Source organism: Rhinatrema bivittatum, chromosome 4 (assembly GCF_901001135.1).
Source record: "Rhinatrema bivittatum chromosome 4, aRhiBiv1.1, whole genome shotgun sequence".
Lineage (NCBI taxonomy): Eukaryota > Metazoa > Chordata > Amphibia > Gymnophiona > Rhinatrematidae > Rhinatrema > Rhinatrema bivittatum.
In genome coordinates, this window is record NC_042618.1 from 260,844,247 (window position 1) to 260,863,513 (window position 19,267).

General features: G+C 45.0%; 1 protein-coding gene across 7 annotated transcripts in view; it reads right to left on the reverse strand.

Annotated features, from left to right (window-relative positions):
• Window positions 1-19,267, reverse strand: part of ARHGAP8 (Rho GTPase activating protein 8) — a 347,233-nt gene that overhangs the window by 265,109 nt on the left and 62,857 nt on the right. For all 7 annotated transcript variants that reach the window (XM_029600083.1, XM_029600080.1, XM_029600084.1 and 4 more), the window contains one exon: window positions 9,440-9,580. In XM_029600083.1, coding sequence (XP_029455943.1) covers window positions 9,440-9,580 — 141 coding nt within the window. The remainder of the gene's footprint in view (window positions 1-9,439; window positions 9,581-19,267) is intronic.

Genomic DNA, 19,267 nt, shown 5'->3' on the forward strand with positions numbered 1-19,267 from the left:
TGGGGAATGCTCCAGGTGGCAGGTAACAGACAGAGTACCCCAGGAGATAACTTAACTGGCTGGGGGAAAGCACCCAAAACTGGACCCAAATACTCTTTAATCATTAGGGATTTCATGGTGTTCCCTAGAGGTAGGCTGCTAGGAACAATGGGTGAATGGTTAACACATTGGCATAGTCGAGCCCTGCCAGTTCCTGACATCTCTTAGCCAGCCACTGGAACCAACTGGCATTGGTTCCAATGATGAAGGGAGTATTGTCTCAACCTTTAGCCTTGAGACACACCAGTGCCAACATCGTAATGGTTTTTGGACCCCCGTTACATTTTCCGGGGGTCCTACATCCACTACTACATACCCTCACTATTGGTAGCTTGATTCACTCAATCCTCAGATGGTCAACTCATCTATGGGATGTATAGGAAAGTGTCTCAGATGAAATGCATATCAGTAGTCGAAAATGTTGGTGATTTGTGACCTACTATCCAACAGTGTTTACATAGGGTGACCCTCCACTTTCATGGTCACAATAGGCTTGGGCCCAACCAGCCCTTTTGGTATGTAGTAAACCTCTGAATGAGGATTCATATGATGTATGCTGGAGCATCATAGGGCCTCAGCTCTCCATTACCAGACCCCTCTGAAGTTTCCCAGAGTAGGAACAGGTTAATTTCTGTACCACCAACTGTAAATCTTCTGGTTTCTGCAGACTTTATCCCTTTGGCCATCTTGGTCAAATCGGTAACAGAACTCTTTCCCCAGTGGCTCTGGCTCATGATATCAACTAGCTGTAGGTTTCTTGAGGGTTCTCCCAAGGCCTCTTGAGGCAGGGGTTGGCAATGCAGTCTTTGTAAGTCCCAAAGCATGCCCCAAAGCCACATTCAAAGCCACAAGCTAGTAAGTAATCGGGACCATTCTTCACTCTGGTCAGCACTGGTTGTAGAGGCAACAAACTGAAGCCCTTGTGGTTAAGAAGGGACAGGGACATAATGTGCTTTCAATGAGGCAACCTCCTCTTGTAGTTTGTTAACTGATTCTGTCAGGTAGGATACCTGAGCAAATTTAACAGATGTCTTGGCCAGCCGCTCCCTGGATAGTTGGTTCTCCAACAACACTTGGCTGGCTGCCTCTTGTTCCTCTTCATCTTTAATCTCTTTTAGCAACTGCAGGAAGCCTGGGGACTTTCCTTTCCCATAGCCGCAAATGTATCAAATACCAGTCAGATTGGGCTGCACCCTGTACTAATGGCTCCAACAAGGCCACATATTTCTCAGTGGATGCTATTCCCCCTTTTCTGACCACTCTCAGCAAGAGAGCCTCCAGACATTTCAAGTAGTCATACAGCTTTTCCCCATCTATTTGACTGGTTTGTCTGAACCGGAAACTCAGGTCTGATCCACTTTCAGTAGTGCCAAATATGCTTTCCAGGGCTTCCATACACTCCTCAGCTGTGGCCAGTAGATTCTCAGATTTCACTGCTCCATAAATCTCCAGCACAGGACACCACAGACATTCTCCTAGTCACCATCTCTTCTCCAAAGCAAAACATTCCCACTCAAGGACTATCTAGGTGGCTTGTTCAATCCAATTTTCATAATCATCTTCCTCTCCAAGGACAGGTATCTTACCAGAAAAAGTTCTCAATCATTTGTAAAAGCTATGTTCATTCTGCGGCTTTCTGGATGCCTCTGTACTTGCCTATAGCCAGTACAAGAGATGCAGGATCTTGTTGAGTAGTCTCTGCTGGAGCAAACATTTTTTAGCTCATTTTTCCCTTCTGAGCCAGAAAGTCAGTGACTTCCTATGCAAAAGTGCTATCTCATGGTGTTGAATCACTTTTTCTACTAGGGGCCCCTCGCATGGTAATTTTCCAAGGGGTAGCTCCTTCTATGGGTGTTATCTCATGGGGAAGGGTCTGGACTGTTAGTGTAATGGAATACACAAAAGGCCATTAATTTCTCCTGTACAGAGAAGCAGGTTCAGCCTATCACTTTTACACTGTGCCAACCTGTTTCTTTGAAAGCACAGGAACTTCAATTCATTTGTGGACTGCAATTGAGTGGATTCCTCTGAAGAAGCTCTGCGTAGTGAAACATGTTGGGAGAGAGTTGGGAGTTTTTTTGCTAAATTTAGGGTCTTAGTGGTGTGAATGACCCTATGTGTGTGATGATTTTATTGTTTTTGGATAATTGAAATTTGTAAATTGTTCCTGGCTTTTTTTTTTTACATGCATTGTATCAAGTAATAAAAAATGTTTTACATATTAACTTTTTTGTATATATGATAGTAAAGATTATTTGGGAATATATACATATATTTGCTAGCATTATAGAAACACTTCAAAAAATACGGCAATCTTATGCAATGCTGTGCCCAAAGGGATATTCAATACCAAAAAGGCCCTACTTATATCAACCTCCTCCCCCTTGCCCACGTTTTCTAGAATTCACATGGCTATGGTTATGGCAGGTCACAAAATGTGGTTGGGTATTATTCAATCTGGATATGCTACAGGCAAAGAAAGAAACATTTTCTAATCCCAGAGATGTCTCCATTCTGTGCCCCTGCCCCCCCCCACCCCCGATCCGGATTAGGAATTACCCCCTATGCTTCGGGTGGGCAGTACCACATGAGAAATTATATTCACTAATATGATTTATCTTCAGGTTTGTAGCCCAAGTAGGGGATGAGACAGGGTCCCAGTCACCTTTCTTTGCCCTTCCCAAACAACTTCTCACGTGTGGCCCTGCAGACCAGATAAAATCACCACACCAGAATAAAAACAGTAATTAACCCTTTGGTTAGTATTGTGTAAGCAGACAGTAAATCCAACCAGAACATTAAATGTGAAAAGAACAGTAGTGAAGTATAATGTTGAGATTACTTACCTGATAATCTCCTTTTCCTTAGTGTATGCAGATGGACTCAAAACAAGTGGGTATAGTGTGCTTGTGCTAGCAGTTGGAGACGGATCTGACGTCAGCACGGGTACATATACCCCCACAGGAAATGTAACAATTCAGTAATCTTCCTTGCAAAAGCTTTTATGAATATATGTGTGACTGACCGATCGTTTAAATGAACAGGATTACCCTGACCAATTGATGGTAGCTGGAGACCGCCAGTGTTCTCAACCGGAAGGCGTCGACACCCCGGCAGGGTGGAAGCTCTATATAAGCAAACATGGCTTACCGTGAGTCAGCGAATCCCCAAGTATACCGGCAGCCGGGCGGGATGCTGAGTCCATCTGCATACACTAAGGAAAAGGAGATTATCAGGTAAGTAATCTCAACATTTCCTAGCGTGTAGCAGATGGACTCAAAACAAGTGGGATGTACAAAAGCTACTCCCGGACTGGGCGGGAGGCTGCCAGAGGTCCGTTTAGGATTGCCCTCCCAAATGCTGTGTCCTCCCTGGCCTGAACGTCCAGACGGTAGAACCTGGAGAAGGTATGGAGGGAGGACCACGTCGCCGCTTTACATATCTCTGCAGGCGACAGCATCCTAGTTTCTGCCCAAGAGGCTGCTTGCGCTCTAGTAGAATGAGCCTTGACCTGTAGAGGTTGTGGTTTTCCTGCCTCTACGTAGGCCGCCTTGATAACTTCTTTGATCCAGCGGGCGATGGTTGGCCGTGAGGCCGCTTCTCCTTGCTTCTTCCCGCTGTGAAGGACGAACAGATGGTCCGTCTTTCGTACTGCTTCTGACATTTCCAAGTATCTGGCCAGTATTCTGCCGATGTCGAGATGACGCAGTATTCGACCTTCTTCCGACTTCTTCAAACCTTCCGTGGTTGGCAAGGATATAGTTTGGTTGAGGTGAAATTGTGAGACTACTTGGGTAAGAAGGAAGGAACCATGCAAAGATGGATAGCCTCTGGAGTGATTCTGAGAAACGGATCACGGCAGGACAGTGCTTATATCTCTGAGATGCGGCGGGCTGAACATACAGCCAGCAAGAGCACCATCTTCAAGGTCAACAAACGGAGAGACAGGCCTTGAAGGGGTCTGAAGGCGGATCCCGCTAGAAATTCCAAAACTAGGTTGAGGTTCCTCAGGGGCACTGGCCACTTCAGTGGCGGATGAATGTGTTTGACTCCTTTCAGGAAACGTGAGACGTCTGGGTGTTTGGCAATGGTGTTGCCGTCACTCCTGGGACCGTAGCAAGACAGTGCTGCTACCTGAACCTTGATGGAGCTGAGGGACAGACCCTTCTGAAGTCCATCTTGTAGGAAGTCCAAAATGATAGGAATCTTAGCGGCATGTGAATTGGTGCTGCGAGAGTCGCACCAAGCTTCAAAAACTCTCCAGATCCTGATATATGTCAGTGATGTGGAGAACTTGCATGCTCGGAGGAGTGTCTATTACCGGCTCAGAGTATCCTCTTTTCTTCAATCTAGTCCTCTCAATGGCCAGATCGTAAGAGAGAATTGAGCTGGATCCTCGTGGAGGATGGGACCTTGCAGCAGCAGGTCCCTGTATGGAGGCAGAGGTAGAGGATTCCCTGCCAGTAGTCTTCTCATGTCTGCATACCAGGGTCTTCTTGGCCAGTCCGGGGCCACTAGAAGAACTAGTCCTCTGTGCCGCTGAATCTTGTGTATAATGGCGCCCAGCAGGGGCCATGGAGGAAAAGCATATAACAGGATCCCCTGAGGCCATGGCTGTACCAGGGCATCGATCCCCTGGGATAGAGGATCCCGCCTGCGGCTGAAATACCTGGGTACTTGAGCGTTGGACCTGTCCGCCAGTAGGTCCATGCCCGGCGTCCCCCACTGATCCACAATCATCTGGAAAGCTGTGGGTGACAGCTGCCATTCCCCCGGGCTCTGCGAATCCTCGCTTCCTCGGAGACCAACAAGTAGAGATGTACGCCTTACCTTGTCTTCGGCGCTTCCCAGTTGTGACCCGGGCGGTCTCCGGCTGCGGGGGGAGAGGGTGAGTACCATCACCGCCGCGCTCAAAGAAGTGCACCCGCTGCCTCTGGGCCGCGCCCAAACTCGTCTCGCTCGGGGGCCAAGTCCACGCCGGGACCGAGGCTGCCTCTATGCCACGCCCGAGCCCTTCTCACTCGGGGGCTAGGTCCCTGCCGCGATCCAGCCACCGGACCGAGGCCCTTACCTCCGAGGGACCACAGAAATCGCCTCGGGAAACTCAACTGAGGGAGGGACCGACTGGTATCACCGCAGGAGTGCGGGGCTCGTCTTCAGGTAGGTTTCTTCTATGAATTTAGTTGTGTAGAATTTGGAAACACACTCAGCGAGCGTGAGGTAGCTCCAAACTGCTTTGGAGACAGAAATTACTGAATTGCTATACTTCCTGTGGGGGTATATGTACCCGTGCTGATGTCAGATCCGTCTCCAACTGCTAGCACGAGCACACTATACCCACTTGTTTTGAGTCCATCTGCTACACGCTAGGAAATATAAACTTGCAGTTTTCTTATTTTAAATCAAGCAATGCAAAAATAACCCTGGATATGGCCTGTTAGTCGTGGCTACCAACATATTCATGTGGATAGTAATTAAAAATAAGGAATGCTAATAGAGGAAGGTTGGCAGAGAAAGCAGTAACGTACACAGCTTTTAAAAATTGTCTTTACCCCTGAGTACTCAAAAAAAGTGGGTGGAAACAGATCCACTCCATATCACCAATTTGTAAAGGGTGCACCCTATCCCAAAGACAAAATTGTGTGGTAAAAAACAATCCAGAAACTGAAGAATTCCCCTTGATGCTGGAGCTGGCTAGATAACAAACCAAACAGATGAGCACTGCAGTGTGTGAAAGTCTCTCTTCCTGGGGAGCTTCCCCAAATGGTTTACTTGGTACTAAACAGAAAGCAGGCCTGGTTTCAGTCTCTTACAGAAAGACGACAGTACACCAGTTTTTTCTTTACCAGTACCTATCAGCAAGGGTTTAGGCTTCATTTTGGTTGAAAGATGAGATATTGTGTTTGTGACAAAAAGCAAGGAAATAAACCTTCTCCCTCCTTTTCTCTATGCAAAATTTAGATTACTTAATTCTGTCTCTTAGAAGGGTGAGCCAGCCATGTGCTCCTGCGTCTGGATATGTCTGGAAAAGAAGTCTCTCAAAGTCTCAGCTCCTGGCTCCTCTGTCCATTGTTGGGATTTTCCATGTACTTGGCTATGAAGCAAGAAATGTTATCTGTCTCTCTATCCTCAGAGAGCAGTCTTCACAAGAAAACACACATGGGTTTTGATGAGTTTTTAATATTTTTTCACCTTGATGCAGTGGCTTGCAGTCTCTGCAGGGTTGAAAACCTCATTTTAACAGGTCCAAAACACATCATTCAGATCCAGATGCTGCTCGATTCACATGGTAAGGTTCCAACATATGATAAGCTCGTGAGGGCAAGAACCTGGTTTATACTAGCTTATTATACAGGTAAAAGGTGCTCCCCTTTGTACATGCATGTACAAACACCTACACACACACACACACACATGTATTGCACGGACTGTCCCCTCTTACCAATGGCAAGCAGCAGGCAGATGCAGGGAAAATCCATTCTCAACATGCCAAGGAAAATGTCCCACCTCTGAACACCGGGAACACTCACAGGGGTGGGCTAACGAATGCCAAGCAACTGAGGTCCTGCAGAAAAGGTGTAACACACACTCCCACCTGCCAGGCCTGCTACATAGGCCTATTGCAAAGATGTGTTTTTGTTTTTTGTTTTTTAATTATTGCTGGCACCTGATCTGGCTTGCCCTCATAGTCCCACCTGTATATGCACCTCTGATGCCAAGCTACATGCTCCCAACAGGCCGAGGAGGGAAAAGGTCTCGAAAATCATGCTTGCAGAGATACATACATAGTAGGGATGTGAATCGTTTTTTGACGATTTAAAAAAAATCGTCAGATATTTTTTTAAATCGTCAAAAATCATTAGAGTCGCGATACAATAGAAATTCCCCCGATTTATCGTGAAAAATCGTAAATCGGGGGAGGGGGAGGGCGGGAAAACAGGCACACCAAGACAACCCCTAAACCCACCCCGACCCTTTAAAACAAATCCTCCACCCTCCCGAACCCCCCCAAAATGTTTAAAATTACCTGGTGGTCTAGTGGGGGGGGTCCCGGAGCGATCTCCCGCTCTCGGGCCATCAGCGCCATTTTGGCTGCCACTAATATAAATGGTGCCTATGGCCCGATAAAAAAAAAAAAAAACCCGACCCTTTAAAATGACCCCCTTGAACCCCCCCCCAAAACCTTTTAAAATTACCTGGTGGTCCAGCGGGGGCGCAATCTCCCGCTCTCGGGCCATCGGCTGCGTTAATAAAAATTGCGCCAATGACCCTTACCCTGTGACAGGGCAAAGGTAGCGCCGGTGCCATTTTGAATATTGGCAATACGGCCTGAGTTGCAGGAGATCGCTCCCAGACCCCCGCTGGACCCCCAGGGACTTTTGGCCAGCTTGGGGGAGGCCTCCTGACCCCCCACAAGACTTGCCAAAAGTCCAGCGGGGGTCCGGGAGCGACCTCCTGCACTCGGGCCGTATTGCCAGTATTCAAAATGGCGCGGTGCTACCTTTGCCCTCACTATGTCATAGGGGCCGACGGTCGGCCCCTATGACATAAGGGCATAGGGCCATCGGCGCCATTCTTATTAACGCAGCCGATGGCCTGAGAGCCGTTGATCATTCCCCGCGCTCCCCGCTGGACCACCAGGTAATTTTAAAACCTTTTTTGGGGGTTCGGGAGGGTGTTTTTGATTATCGGATCGGGCGCAGCCGATAATCAGAACTCAAATCGGGCTGGGCGATAAAAATTTTAAGATTTGGATCGGAACCGGAACCGATCAGATTCCGGTTCCTGATTCACATCTCTAATATATAGAAACATAGAAATGTACGGCAGAAAAAGACCAAATGACCCATCCAGTCTGCCCAGCAAGCTCCAACACTTATTTTCTATACTTATCTGTTTCACCAACCACCAAGTTCAGGGCCCTTGTTGGTAACTATTTGATTCGAATTTCTTGCCACCCCCTGCCGTTGATGCAGAGAGTAATGTTGGAGTTGCATCAAAGGTGAAACATAAGGCTTAATTGTTAAGGGTAGTAACCGCCGCATCAAGCAAATTACCCCGATGCTTGTTTACCCAGACTGCACAGATCAATGCCTTGTCGGATGATGTCTGAATGTAAATCCTCTTTTCCACATTTCCCCCTGCTGTTGAAGCAGAGAGCAATGCTGTATATGCATTCAAAGTGAAGTATCAGGCTTAATTGATTTAGGGTAGTAACCACTGCAGTAAGCAAGCTACCCCCATACTTATTTGTTTACCCAGACTATGTAGTTCAGTCTTTGTTGGTTGTTGTCTGAATGCAAATCCTCTTTTCCACATTTCTCCTTGCCGTTGAAGCAGAGAGGAATTTTAGAGTTGTATTAACCATGTGAAGGCATATTGAGTAAGGGTAGTAATCACCAGGTAGTAGCCATCATTCCAGCAAGCCACCCCCATGGCTCTTCTCTTCATTCCCATTCTCTAGCCTTTATGGATCCACAGTGTTTATCCCATGCCCCTTTGAAATCCTTCACAGTTCTAGTTTCACCACTTCCTCTGGAAGGGCATTCCAGGCATCCACCACCCTCTCCGTGAAGAAATACTTCCTGCCATTGGTTCTGTCTTCCTCCCTGGAGTTTCAAATCGTAACTCCTAATTCTACTGATTTTTTTCCTCACTATGTCACAGGGAAACCGTCGGCCCCTATGACATAGTGAGGGCGAAGGTAGCGCCGTGCCATTTTCAATACTGGCAATACGGCCCGAGTGCAGGAGGTCGCTCACGGGACCCCCGCTGGACTTTTGGCAAAGCTTGTGGGGGTCAGGAGGCCCCCCCAAGCTGGCCAAAAGTCCCTGGGGGTCCAGCGGGGGTCCGGGAGCGATTCTCCTGCACTCGTTGCTGTTGGGTGCCAGGAATCAAAATTGCGACAATAGCCTTGCCCTTACTATGTCACAGGGGCTACCGGTGCCATTGGTCAGCCCCTGTCACATGGTAGGAGCACAAGATGGAGCCGATGGCCATGTGACAGGGGCTGACCAATGCACCGGTAGCCCCTGTGACATGGTAAGGTGAAAGGCTATCAACGCCATTTTGAAACTGGTTTCAGAGTGTGAGAGTGCAGGGGATGGGTCCCGGACCCCCCGCTGGACCACCAGGGAGTTTTGGTAAGTCTTGGAGGGTTCAGGAGGGTGGGGGGTTGTAGTAAATTTAATTTTAGCTGGGTGCCAAATAGGATTAGATGTATAACCATATCGGGGCGCCATATGGACGTATGCAACATATTTGCCCCCCCGACGAATACGTATCCCGAATGCAACGTATGGCGTCCCTCTGCACAACCCTAGGATTTATTAAGGTTGTACATGATGGACTATAAACCTATTTGCATCAAAACTATTATCTATTATTATGATTTATTTACCTGCTACTTGGATTATGCCATGTCTTGCAATATCATAGTATGGATGATCCATGCTTAAATCAACTTCTTCAGCTGCTGGCTGCAAAAGTGAAGCCTTCCTTTCTCCCAGACTTGAAAGTTCACACTCATCTTTCTTTAATTCTAGAGCAGTAAACAGTAATGATGATGATAAAATAGATGGCAGTAACATCCAGTTACTAATATATATATTCAACAATTTTAATTCAAATGTTTTAAGACACAGTGGGATCCATATTCAGCCATTGTGTGGCAATGCTAGTTAGCCGATTATACATAACCGGCTAACTAGCAGTGTATATTGAGTGGTGCAGCCGCAGCACTGGATATACCCAGCTAAATTAAAGGTAGTTATGTATAAAGATGTGCATTCATTTTTCCCGAATTAGGCAGTATGGTTCGGGGGAACCGAAGAATGAATGGAATTTTTCTAAATTTCAGAAAATTCATTTTTTGGGTTAGTGCACACTTACGGGAGTTAGTGCACAGTAACCTGAAAATCAGGGCCCCCCCCCAAAAAAAAACAAAACACCCCAAACCATGGGAAAAATGAAATTGCCCATGGGGGGGGGCCTGAAACCAAGCCCGAAACAATTTTTAAAAAATGATGCAAATCTCTAGTTATGTATAACCGGTTAACATTTTTGACAGCCCTATGGCCTGACCAAAGTTAGCTGAATAATTAAACCAGCTAACTCCGCATATTGGAGTTAGCTGGTTAACTTTTCCAAGTAACTTTGCTCCCCCCCCCACACACACACAATGCCTCCTGCCCACTCCCAGAATGCCCCTTACTTATGTGGATAGGGGCTGAATATAGCCAGGTAACCTATTTAGTCTATTCCTGTAAATGGCATTTGAATATGGACCAAAGGAGGACAGGCTGAATAGAACCACACCGGCCAATAATATCAAAGAGAGAAGCAGTGTGTCATAAATAATTTAAACTGTCCAAAATAGTTTGTATAGAAATTCATCAGGCTTTCATTTCCATAATTTAAGAGATTCTGTTGAATAAGATGAATTGAACACTCAGTCCCCAGGACCAGAACCATATTTTGCTATTGCGGGGAGGACTTGCATCCAGAATCAGCCAGAATGAATTTAGACAGCATGATGAAGCTTCAGCTCAATGGGTCTTCAATACATTTCCTGGCATAGTATTGCCAAGAAATGTATTTTATTTAAATGGATCCAAAAGAACTTTCCAACTCTAGATTTCTGATTTGCCAAATGTTGGATCTTCTGAATATTGATCATCGTACTTGGCTCCTCAAGAAAGCATCCTCGAGCGATCTTTTTTTGGAATTTGGGACCCTTTTAATTAAATGCCTCCCGCTGCAATGCAGAAAAGTTATGAAGAAGAAGTTTAATTTATCTTTTGTTATGTTTGATATGGGAGAGGCCTTATATTCTGGGTGTAGTTTATAATATTTTCTAACAAGCCATACTAATTATATGTCCAGTCTGTCTCTTGAAAGTGATGGTTAATGTTCACAGGTATTGGAGATCAAGGGGGTGGGGGAGAGTTTGAGATGGTGGAGGACTTGGGATGGGGTACAGTGATGTACGAAGTATTGCTAGTTGTTTAAGCTGTTCAATGCTGTTTAATGTTAAAACTCCAATAAAGATATTATTAAAAAAAAAATATATATATATATATTATATAATATATAATATTATATATATTTATATATATATATATAAATAATGAACATGATCTGCTAAGGATTCAGGATACAGGTTTCGGAATCTAAATTTCATAAGAGTCATAATGAAAGATAGTATACTATTTTGACAGCAGAAGGCAGAGTCTCTGGTGAAATAATCAATATATAGTATTCTTAGATCCTCTTTTACATTCCTCTGAAATAGTACTTTAATAATTTAGTTACTAAATGAACAATTATATAATAAAACTGAACATTCTATGGCTGTGCCTGACTTTCCATTTATAGTCTCATGTATTCAGTGTTCAAAATCAACTCTACAGTATCCTTTTCAATAATCCAAAAGCCAACTGATTAAGGACATTCTAAACAAAAATATAGATGAGTAAAACCTATTTTCAACCCCTTCACTCAGCCTTTTGCTGATAAAGAGGTGGGTAATTAAAATCTTCTAGTTGATTGAGGGTTAGAAGGGAATTGCCCGCCGGAGGAAGTGACGTCAGCGAGCTACATGGCTGCCTGAAAAGGGAGCTCCTCGGCAAGCCGCTTCAAATAGCTTTTTTCTGGGCACCCCTGCGAGCTACAACGTGCTCTGCAGCTCTTCGAACAACCTAATAAGGTCAGGATGGCTTCCAAAAAGAAATGTATTGACTTACAGTCCTTTTCGTATCGTAAAGACGATATGTCCGGGAGCGCCCACGAGGTAGGAGACCAAGATGGCGCGGCCACGGCAGAGATGGCCGGCGGGCTCGAGGGCGATGCGGCGTCCCTAAGCGCTGATGAAGTCCCGACTCGAAAGGAATTTCGGGAATGGTTTGGGGAGTTACGGAAGGATTTAAAAACGTATAAAAAAGAAATTGCGGCGATTATTAGTGACTTTCAGGAAGAGCTCTCCTCCGTGGGCAGAAGGGTGGACGATATTGACATGAGGCTAGATTACCAAGAAGAGTCCTCTAAACAACAATCTGAGCTCCTGGTCGATTTACAGGAGGAGAACTCGGTCATGAAAGCCAAACTTGCTGACCTTGAAAATAGAGCTCGCAGGGGAAACCTTAGGTTCCGTGGCTTTGCAGACAATGCTGAAAATACTGATTGCAATGCCCTGATACAGCGTTTCAGTTTATTCTTATTGCACTCCACCACGGAGCATAAAGATGTCACTCTGGATAGTATCAAATTGGATCGTGCCCATAGAGCGCTTCGGGCGCCGGGATCCAATCAGACACGTGATATTATTGTTTGCTATCATGACTATGCCATGAAGGAAAAGAGAGCAAATATTGCTAGAAAACAAATCAGATGGGCCTGGGAAGAGCAAGAAATCTCTGTCTACGCTGATCTGTCTCAGGCTACTCTCCTAAACAGGCAAGAACTACGGGAAGCCACCGCGTTTCTGAGAAGGGAGAATGTCAAGTACAGATGGCTGCATCCTTTTGGCCTACAATATACTTGGGAGGGCAAGTCCTTCCGCCTTCTCACTGCAGCGGAGGCGGCCACTCAGCTTAAAGATCGTGGCTTTTCTCCAACTGTTGCCCAACAGGAGGGTCGCAGAAAGCAGATGGCTAAGCCTCAACCTCCCCGATGGCAACGGGTGGGAGCCAGAAACAGCCGTCGGAAAAGAAATTCAGATCCGCGCAGGCCTCTGGATGCTGCCTCCTGACATTATGTTATGAGTCCAATTGGCCTCGCAGTTTATTCACTGTCCTAATCCGGTGGACCGGTTTCAGTGTGCAAGTTCTTTTCCTACTGTTTTCTACCTATATTGTACTTATAATAGTGGCACTTTTTGCAGGTTTGATGTACATTAGCCCACTTTGATATTTATAATATTTGATGGCTTGCTGGAGCGTACAGCTCTTGATTGTTTTTTCCTCCTAGAAAGGGTTCTAGATGAGCCTGCATGGAGCTATTAGCAGGCTCAGACAGGGGGATGGGGAGGGGTGGGAGGGGATTTTGGGAAGTTCATGTTTTGTTACCAGTATCTGTAAGGGGTGGGGTTGCTTGATGTTCCCACGGGTGAAGTTTTTGTTTGCCTTCGGTGAGGGAATTGGATTCGTTCTCAGATCCGGGAGTGGTGGTCCCCACAGGTGTGTGCAGCAAAGTGTGATGGGGGCTGGGGTGGACATGGGCAGTCTACAGAATGGGTATTTTGTGGTGTGTCTTGGTGGATGTTGCTGGCTACTTTTATCTTTTAATTCGTAGCTATGGCCACATTTCGTTTAGTCTCCCTTAATGTTAAGGGTTTAAATTCCCCATACAAACGTCATAGTTTGTTTAAAGAATTAAACCAGCTCAAAGCGGATGTAGCATTCATCCAAGAATCTCATTTGAAGCACAAATATGAGCATCTGCTCAAAAACTCTTAATATCCGTATCAATTGTTTACCCCTAGCAAAACTTCTACCAAGTACACAGGGGTTTGTATTCTGATTGCCCAACATTTGGTGTTTGAATATCGAGCTTGTCTTGCCGACCCGCAGGGTCGCTATCTATTACTGCAGATTGCCATCGATGGAATAGATTATACTTTGGTTAACCTATATGCCCCCAACCAAGAGCAGGGGAAATTTTTTGCCGCAATTAATAACCTTATCCTGTTACACGGCAAAGGGAACATAATACTGGGGGGTGATCTCAATGTGGCTAGGAACCCGGGGCTGGACACATCTAGGGGGAGTGCGACTCTGGCCCCGATTCACAGGAAACAATTGCAGACCTTGATGGGGGATTGCCAATTAGTGGACGTGTGGAGAATGCATTTTCCCAAATCGCGCTCCTACACGTACTATTCGGCCCCACATGCAACTTATTCTAGAATTGACTATTTTTTGGTTGATAAGGCGTTACTTTCTTACATATCCAAGCCAGATATCAGCCCAGTGGCATGGTCCGACCACGCAGCAGTCATGCTGGATATCTGTATACCCCACTATGCAAAAGGTATAAGGTTTTGGCACTTGAATGAATCCCTGTTGTCAGATGATGCTTTTAACAAATCCCTGATTTCCCAGATTCAGGATTATATTAGTTTAAATGACACTGGGGAAGTGAACCCGACTGTAGTTTGGGACTCCCTCAAGGCCTACATTTGGGGCCTTTTAATTTCCAGGGCCTCATTCCTTAAGAAACGGGACACTCAGAAAGCATTTGAGCTCCGACAGCACCTTACCCGCCTTACCCATATTCATCAAACTACTGGGGCCAAGGGAATTTGGCAACAGATATTAAAGACTAGAGAGGAACTGGCCCGATTGGGAGCGGATTCTCTGGCGCATTCTTTGAACATTGCCAAACAGACATATTTCGAAGGGGGAAATAAGGCGGGCCGTGTTTTAGCCCGTAAGCTTAAGCAGATCACTCACCAGAATACTATTGCAAAGATAAAGAATGATAAGGGGGAGATTCTCACCAATAATACTGATATTAGAGGTCGATTCTTGGAATTTTATGGCAAATTATACGCTTCGGCTGACAGTATTAACAATTGTGATATTGGTTCATATTTGGATGGAATCCGTATACCACAATTGTCAGCCGCAGCACGGGAGCGGTTGGATGAGGAAATATCGTCAGCTGAAATCCTTTATGGTATTAAGACCCTAAAGAATGGAAAATCACCGGGACCTGATGGTCTTACGGCCAAATTTTATAAAATATTTGCTCCATATATTGTAGCTTCCCTTCAAAAGGTTTATAATCACCTGAGAGGTGGGGGATATCTGGCCCATAATTCTAATATGGCAGGGATTACTATCTTGTTGAAACCTGGGCGGGATCCTACAGCCTGCGGATCATATAGGCCCATCTCTTTAATAAATCTCGATTTAAAAATATTAGCCAAAATTATAGCAGCCCGAATGAACTGTTTCATAACGACGCTGGTCCATCAAGATCAGGCGGGCTTAATGCCTGGGCGCCTGGCTGGAGATAATCTGCGTAAACTGGTTGATTTGATGTGGTGGGCGCACCAACAAAGACAGGAGACCATTTTTCTCTCAATAGACGCGGAAAGGCGTTCGATATGGTCCACTGCAGAAGATGGGGTTTGGCCCTTATTTTTGTGCCTGGATTACTAGTTTGTATACTAATCCTAAGGCGTGTTTAAAAATTAATGGGGGATACTCGGATACCTTTTCAGTGGGCAGAGGTACGAGGCAAGGGTGCCCCCTGTCGCCGTTGCTGTTTGCTCTTTTCCTTGAGCCCTTGGCAATTGTCATCAGAGAGAATGTTGCGATAACAGGCTTTACTTTTGGCCAACAGTCCTTTAAAATCACATTGTTAGCGGACGATATTATGTTCACGCTGACCAATCCGCATGAATCCCTTACGGCCATAGAGAATGAAATCCGGCGTTTCAGTTCTGTCTCAGGTTTCAAGGTGAACTGGGATAAATCCGAAGTCCTTAATATCACCTGCAGTCCCGCCACGGTCCAGGTAACACAACCTTTACACCCGTTTCGATGGGCAAAACATACCATTAAGTACCTTGGGGTTCATATTGGCCCTCATCCCCAGGATCTTTATAAATTAAATTATGTCCCCTTAATCCAGAAGATAGTGAAGGATATGGACACTTGGAGTCGGTTGCCAATATCATGGCTGGGTCGGAGTGGGCGATATCCAAATGAATGTTCTCCCACGGCTGCTATATCTATTTCAATCCTTGCCAGTTCCGATTCCGCCAGAGTTACTAAAACAATGGCAGGGCAAATTATTGGGCTTTCTGTGGAAAAGAAGGCCACCTAGGGTAGCGCGCAGGGTGTTATATCAATCTAAGCTAGAGGGTGGTCTTGGGGTGCCGAATCTTACCTGGTATTATGTGGCCGCGCAATTACGCCCACTGATAATCTGGCATCAGTCAGATGCTCCTAAACATTGGGCGACCATAGACCAATCACAAATCCCTATAATGCCACTAGCAGCCTTGGTGTGGCAAGACCATAAGACTTGGCGACCCACGGGTCGCATGTTACCTACCACCAGACTCACACTAAATATCTGGAAGCGCTGGCGGTCTAATCTGGTGGGAGGCAAGACTTGTTACCATCTTACACACTTGTTTAACAATACTACTTTTCCGCCGGGTTTACCTCCATACGGTTTTACCCAATGGAAAACTAAAAACATTCTTAAGTTTGAAGATATCTGGGGGGGAGAGGACCTTCTGCCATTTGAATCGATAAGAGATAAACATACACTGCCCTCCAGTGAGTACTTAGCCTATCTCCAGCTTCGCCATTTTTGCCATAGCGTTCAGGTTAAGGAGCATTTATCAAGGGGAAAGTCCTTGTTTGGAAGCTATTGTTCTGTTCCGAGCCAATATAAAGGCCTTATTGCTAAAGTGTATAAATTATTGAATAGAAAACTTCATGATGTTGCTGCACATGTATCAGCCTGGCAGAAGGACTTACACAAAGAATATTTGGACTCCGATTGGGAAGCTCTCTTCGGATGTCTGAGTAAAGCTTCCATTTCATCGGCATTGGTCGAAAATGGGTATAAACAATTGTATCGCTGGTATCTCACACCGGAACGTATGGCCAAGATTTCAAAGAGTACTTCTAATCAATGTTGGAGAGGGTGCACAGCCATTGGAACTTACATTCACATGTGGTGGTCGGGTGCTTGCATAAAACCTCTATGGAAGCAGATTGAGGACCATTTATCTACGATATTGCATACCCCGATCCGTTTTCACGTGGATACGGCCCTTCTAAATATGCCAGACAATGCACACCCACGTTCCCACCAAGCACTGATCATACAGACCTGTATTGCAGCACGACTCGAGATTGCTAAGGCATGGAAGGCTCGTCAGGGCCCATCATTGGCTGCAGTTTTGACACGTTTGGACCATGTTTGCACACTTAATCGACTAACTGCAGCAAAACATCATACCATGCCACGCTTTCAGAAGACCTGGGCACCTCATCTAGCGTGGCTCTCTCGTCTGACTATACCTACGACCGCCACTTAATCTGTACTGTTTTTCTACAAACTTGGGATGCCAGGACCACACCGTTACCGAAGTGTATGGATGCACACAGGGTTACGCATGCACCAGATTACTCCCTGGGCATGGGTGGCTGAGAAGTGACTGGGGACATTAGCGACTCTTGAACTCTAACTGAGTCTTTACTTCGAGGGCGGGGGGAGGTGGGAGGGGAGAAGGGGGGGGGGTAATGCAATATGACCAAACGTGTTCATATGTTTGTGTTTGTATTTGAATCTGTCAATAAACTACAAATAAAAAAAAAAAAGAAGGGAATTGCCCTCCAAGGCTATGCCCTTTAGTGCTGCCAATAAACTAACAGAAGTCTCCTTGAGTCTATCAACTCCTTACACCCCATTGACTTTTCTACTGCTAATCAACAATCATCATAGCTGAAAACTTAAACTAGAGTTGCAAATAGGCAAACCATTGTATTAGTTAGGGTAACACTACATGTTAAGGATGGCAGGATAAAAGTTTTGCAGGAAAGAAATTGCACTCTGAAATCGTTATAGATGGAAATTCCGGGGTAAAAAGGGAAGAGTATAGTAGTGAATATTTTTATGTTGTCCATTTTACTAGCCAGTCTAATTTCTATTAGCCTTTTACTGTCTGTTTCCTCAACCTGGCCAGGAGGATATAACCATCCAGGAGGATATAACCATCCTCTTGGCCAGGTTGAGGAAACAGACAGTAAAACGCTAATAGAAATTAGACTGGCAAGTAAAATGGACAACATAATAATAATGAGAGACTTCAATTATCTGAGTATTGATTGGGTAAATGTCACATCAGGACATGAAAGGAAGATAAGGTTCCTAGATGCCATTAATGACTGGTTTATATAGAAGTTGATTATGAACCCCATGAGAGGGGGAATAATATTAGATCTAATTCTCAGAGGAATGCAGGATCTTGTGCAAGAGGTAAAAGTTGGTGGATCATAATACAACAGTACTCGTAATGTAATTATATTTGACAATCACTAGAGGATGAATAATAAGGAACACTACTGCAGTAGCATTTAAATATAAAAAAAAGACGACTATAATATCATTAGGTAATCTGTTGAAAAAAACTAAAAGGAGCAATTCACAAGGTTATAAACTTGCAGGAAGAATGGACATTGTTTAAAATTATCATCCTTGAGGCACAGGCAAAATATATTCTATGCAATAAGAAATGTTGAAGGAAAACCAAACAACTATCAGCACAGTTTAATAGCGAGGTGAAAGAGGCAATTAAAGCCAAAAGGGCATCTTTCAAAAAAATGGAAAGCAGACACAAATAAGGACAACAGGGATGAGCATAAGTACTTGGCAAGTTAAGTAATTAAGCAGACTAACAGAGAAATTGAAAAGAAGCTTGCTATAGAGGTAAGAAGTAATAAAACATTTTATCAAAGTATATACTTTGATACAGACAAGATGATACTGGTAACAGATAAAGACATCCATAAATTAGAAAAACTTCAAAATATCCTTTAGAAACACCATCCTCACTGCTAAACGAGAATACTACTCTAAAAAGATACATGGTTTCCAATACAACCCCAAGGCCCTCTTTACCTTGATCAGTGACCTTACCAACTCCTCTACAACACAACCCCAATCTCCCACCTCTAAGAATCACTGCAATGAACTGGCACACTTCTTTAAAAACAAAGTCTCTTCCCTCACCGCACAATTTTCCCATAATTCCAAAGTGACTCTGCCCCCTCTCAACTTCTCGGCTTCCATGTCTATCTTTGATTCATCCTCTTCCCTGGAAATAGAAAATATCCTGAAAAAAACGTAAACCCTCCTCTCATCCCACTGAAACCATCCCGTCCAAACTTCTTCTTTCCATTCCCAAAGCTATTTCCAAACCTCTTTCTGACATATCTAACTGCTCCCTAGAACAGGGCACGGTCCCCAACTTTCTCAAGCAAGTGGTAGTTAAACTCATCCGTAAGAAACCTAATCTTGATCCCTCCTCCCTCTCCAATTTTAGACTCATTTCCAATCTCCCCCTCCTCGCTAAAATCCTAGAAAAGCTTGTTAATGCTCGCCTCTCTGACTACCTTGAACTACCAACATTCTACCCTCCACACAATTTGGTTTTCGAAAGCATCTGAGCACTGAGACCTTACTGTTCTCCCTCACTGAC